Below are 2,855 nucleotides of genomic sequence, written 5' to 3'. Positions count from 1 at the left end.
ATTCTTTCAAAAATTAATCTGCTGACTTTAAGTAATTTCGTATAAAACAATATAGTTGATGTTTCAATAATTAATAGGGCATTAATGGCGCTTGAGATACATACGTGGTGGCTTGTGCAACACTAATCCTACCTAACTCTCAAAGGGTAGGACCTACTGACTTTCATATGGCAATAACTTTCGAAGGGTACTAACTACTAGGTCACATTCTCCAAGAGGAAAAACCGTTTAAAAGCAGAGTCCACAACCACATTTGTGTAGGAAAAAAAAAAGTTCTAGACTTACAATGGCCAAAGACTCTGGAGAAGTTCAGTTGTTTGGTCTTGGGGGAAGCCCATTTGTTCGAAGGGTGCAGATTGCTTTGAAACTGAAGGGTATCCAATACACTTACTTTGAAGAAGATATTAGAAACAAAAGTGACCTACTTCTCAAATACAACCCTGTTCACAAGAAGGTGCCTGTGCTTGTCCACAATGGAAAACCCTTAGCTGAGTCTCTTGTGATTCTTGAATACATCGATGAGACTTGGGAGAATTATCCCATCTTGCCTCAACAACCCTATGAAAAAGCCTTGGCTCGCTTTTGGTCAAGGTTCATTGATGATAAGGTATGTTACGAGTGTTTTAATTTCTTTCTTTCTTTTTCATAGGAACATAAGATTAAAATATGGTAACCCATGGAATGGATTTCATCTTGGAAACCAATATTTTTGCGTTGATTATAATGATAGCTAAATTATTTGTTGTATGGCTTAGTTACATATGAATTATGTTAAATTTATTTCACTTTTGGTTGAATTTACATAGTTTTTATTTTCTTCTTTTTTTCGGCTTATGCTTATAGTGAGGTGGTGTGAAGAAAATTACTAATCACAAGATATATATATTAACTTCAAATCCATGCTTAGTTGTGCTAATTGCTACCAACATTGTCTAGAATCAAAATCAAAATCACTCCCCATAAAATTGGCTAACATTTTTTAGAACATGGCATAAAAAATGTCACATCTTCATGCATCAAAATCAATCATCATTGTTTATTATGTAAAATTAATGAAATCCTTTTTTCTCTGAATATAGTGTCTGCCTGCAATATCTAAGGCTGCATGGACTATGGACAAGGTGGAACGTGAAAAGGGCATTGAAGAATCAATTGAGGCTCTTCAGTTTCTTGAGAATGAGCTCAAGCACAAGTTCTTTGGTGGAGAGACTATTGGTCTGGTTGACATAGCTGGTGCCTACTTAGCTTTCTGGCTCCCTGTGATTGAAGAAGCCGTGGGGTTGAAGTTGCTGAGCAGTGACAAATTTCCTAAGCTCCATAAATGGAGTCAAGAATTCACCAACAACCCTGTTGTGAAAGAGAACTTGCCCCCAAGAGATAAACTATTGGGCTTTTTCAAAGCTCGATATGCTGCATCCATCACAACTTCAAAATAGACCAAATTTGGGTATGAGAGAGATCATAATTCAGAGAATTATTAGTAATAAATCTTGTTAGGAATTATGACTCTAGTTGAGTTAGAAGAACCCCGGTGATAGAGTTACTTCTTTACATCTGAATTTTCATGTATCTCTAAGTTTTAATAATAAATGCGGTTTTCTTCTTTGTTTTTTTTTTATTATTGTTTTTGAAAAAAAAAAGTTATTTTCTTCTTTGCTTTTCTTATATTCTGAAAAATGACAATTGAAATGATAATGAGCTTGAATTTAAATATTAAAATTTTAACTTAATGTAAACATAATAGTAAAACTATACACACAAAAATGTAAGTCACTATTTTGATAAATGATTAACTACCAAATGAAATGTACATAGTACTAAATTATAAAGTCTTTCTTAAATTGAATATTTTAGTATTTAAATATAGGGCTTTACAATTGTCATGTCATATGACCGAATTTTTTTTTCCTAAAGACTCAAACAAGTGTGGGGGCTACACTTGTTTTTTTTTCTCCTTTGCTTTTTTAATGGGACCCATGGATTGTTTGTCTTGGTGGCCGGAAGAATCTAATTTCCTGTAACATAATACTTATAAACCCTTTAAATATAACTTTGTTTTGTAATCTAATACTAAGAAGTCTAAAATATTTGAACACCAATATGCGGAACACTATAAACAATTTAACATCAATATATATCATGTTTTAATTCATCCGATATAATATGCCCTTGCCCAACTAGCCTAAATGGTTTTTCGACAATGTATGAGGTACTTAACACATCCCTAATATATGTGTTTCTCTCGTATTTTTCATGCACGCATTATCTTTTCTACGTTACACTACAGTAGGGCTCACATGGCTGAAACGATTATTGCGTCACATTTTATATTCTGAAAGGAAACTGTTTCCCATAGTATAAATTGAGGGTTTATCTCACCAAATGGATCATCTTTTCCATTGTCTAGGTTTATTGTTACTCTGTCAAATATCAACCCTCCTTGCACTATTAGTTCGCCTAAGTCCAGCATGGTGACTCTTAAGAGTTGTAGTTGATACCGTTGCCTCCTTAGTCACATCATATCAACATATTTCACCTATTTAGGGGAAACAATGTCCTACTTTCAATTTTTGACTAGTTCAAAGAATATCAATGACCTAGAAGGTTGACTTACATGACACTGTGAACTCTAGGACGAACAAATTATCATAAGAGTAGGGGTTCAAATCTTGGAGAAAGGACAATAATCGTCATGCTACTACTGGATAATAATAGACTTAGGATTAATTTTATACTTATGCGGGTTCCTTTCTCTAATCGGATCAGAAGGATACATCTAATGTTTTACTGAAAAAAAAAATTTCTATATTGAATATAATATAAAATAAATAATTTATATTTTTGGATACATGATT

The 2,855-nt window shown here is 33.2% G+C and overlaps 1 protein-coding gene across 1 annotated transcript; it reads left to right on the top strand.

The window, feature by feature from the left end:
• Positions 1-213: 213 nt before the first annotated feature.
• On the top strand, positions 214-1,599 carry LOC133318395 (probable glutathione S-transferase). Its single transcript, XM_061520381.1, has 2 exons — positions 214-607; positions 1,080-1,599. The coding sequence occupies exons 1-2, from the start codon at positions 287-289 to the stop codon at positions 1,434-1,436; spliced, it is 678 nt and encodes a 225-aa protein (XP_061376365.1). The 5' UTR covers positions 214-286; the 3' UTR covers positions 1,437-1,599.
• The last annotated feature ends 1,256 nt before the right edge of the window (positions 1,600-2,855 follow it).

The sequence above is a fragment of the Gastrolobium bilobum genome, unplaced genomic scaffold (genome assembly GCF_033153095.1).
Source record: "Gastrolobium bilobum isolate Gb01-03AN ecotype WA unplaced genomic scaffold, APGP_CSIRO_Gbil_v1 utg53169, whole genome shotgun sequence".
NCBI lineage: Eukaryota > Viridiplantae > Streptophyta > Magnoliopsida > Fabales > Fabaceae > Gastrolobium > Gastrolobium bilobum.
Note: the sequence above shows the minus strand (reverse complement) of the source record. Positions and strands in the feature narration are given on the sequence as shown.

Bases quoted from the DNA above. Each gene is read 5' to 3' on its own strand.
- LOC133318395 (XM_061520381.1), top strand. From the start codon at position 287: ATGGCCAAAGACTCTGGAGAAGTTCAGTTGTTTGGTCTTGGGGGAAGC. The intron at 608-1,079 runs GTATGTTACGAG...CTCTGAATATAG, and splicing joins CAAGGTTCATTGATGATAAG to TGTCTGCCTGCAATATCTAA.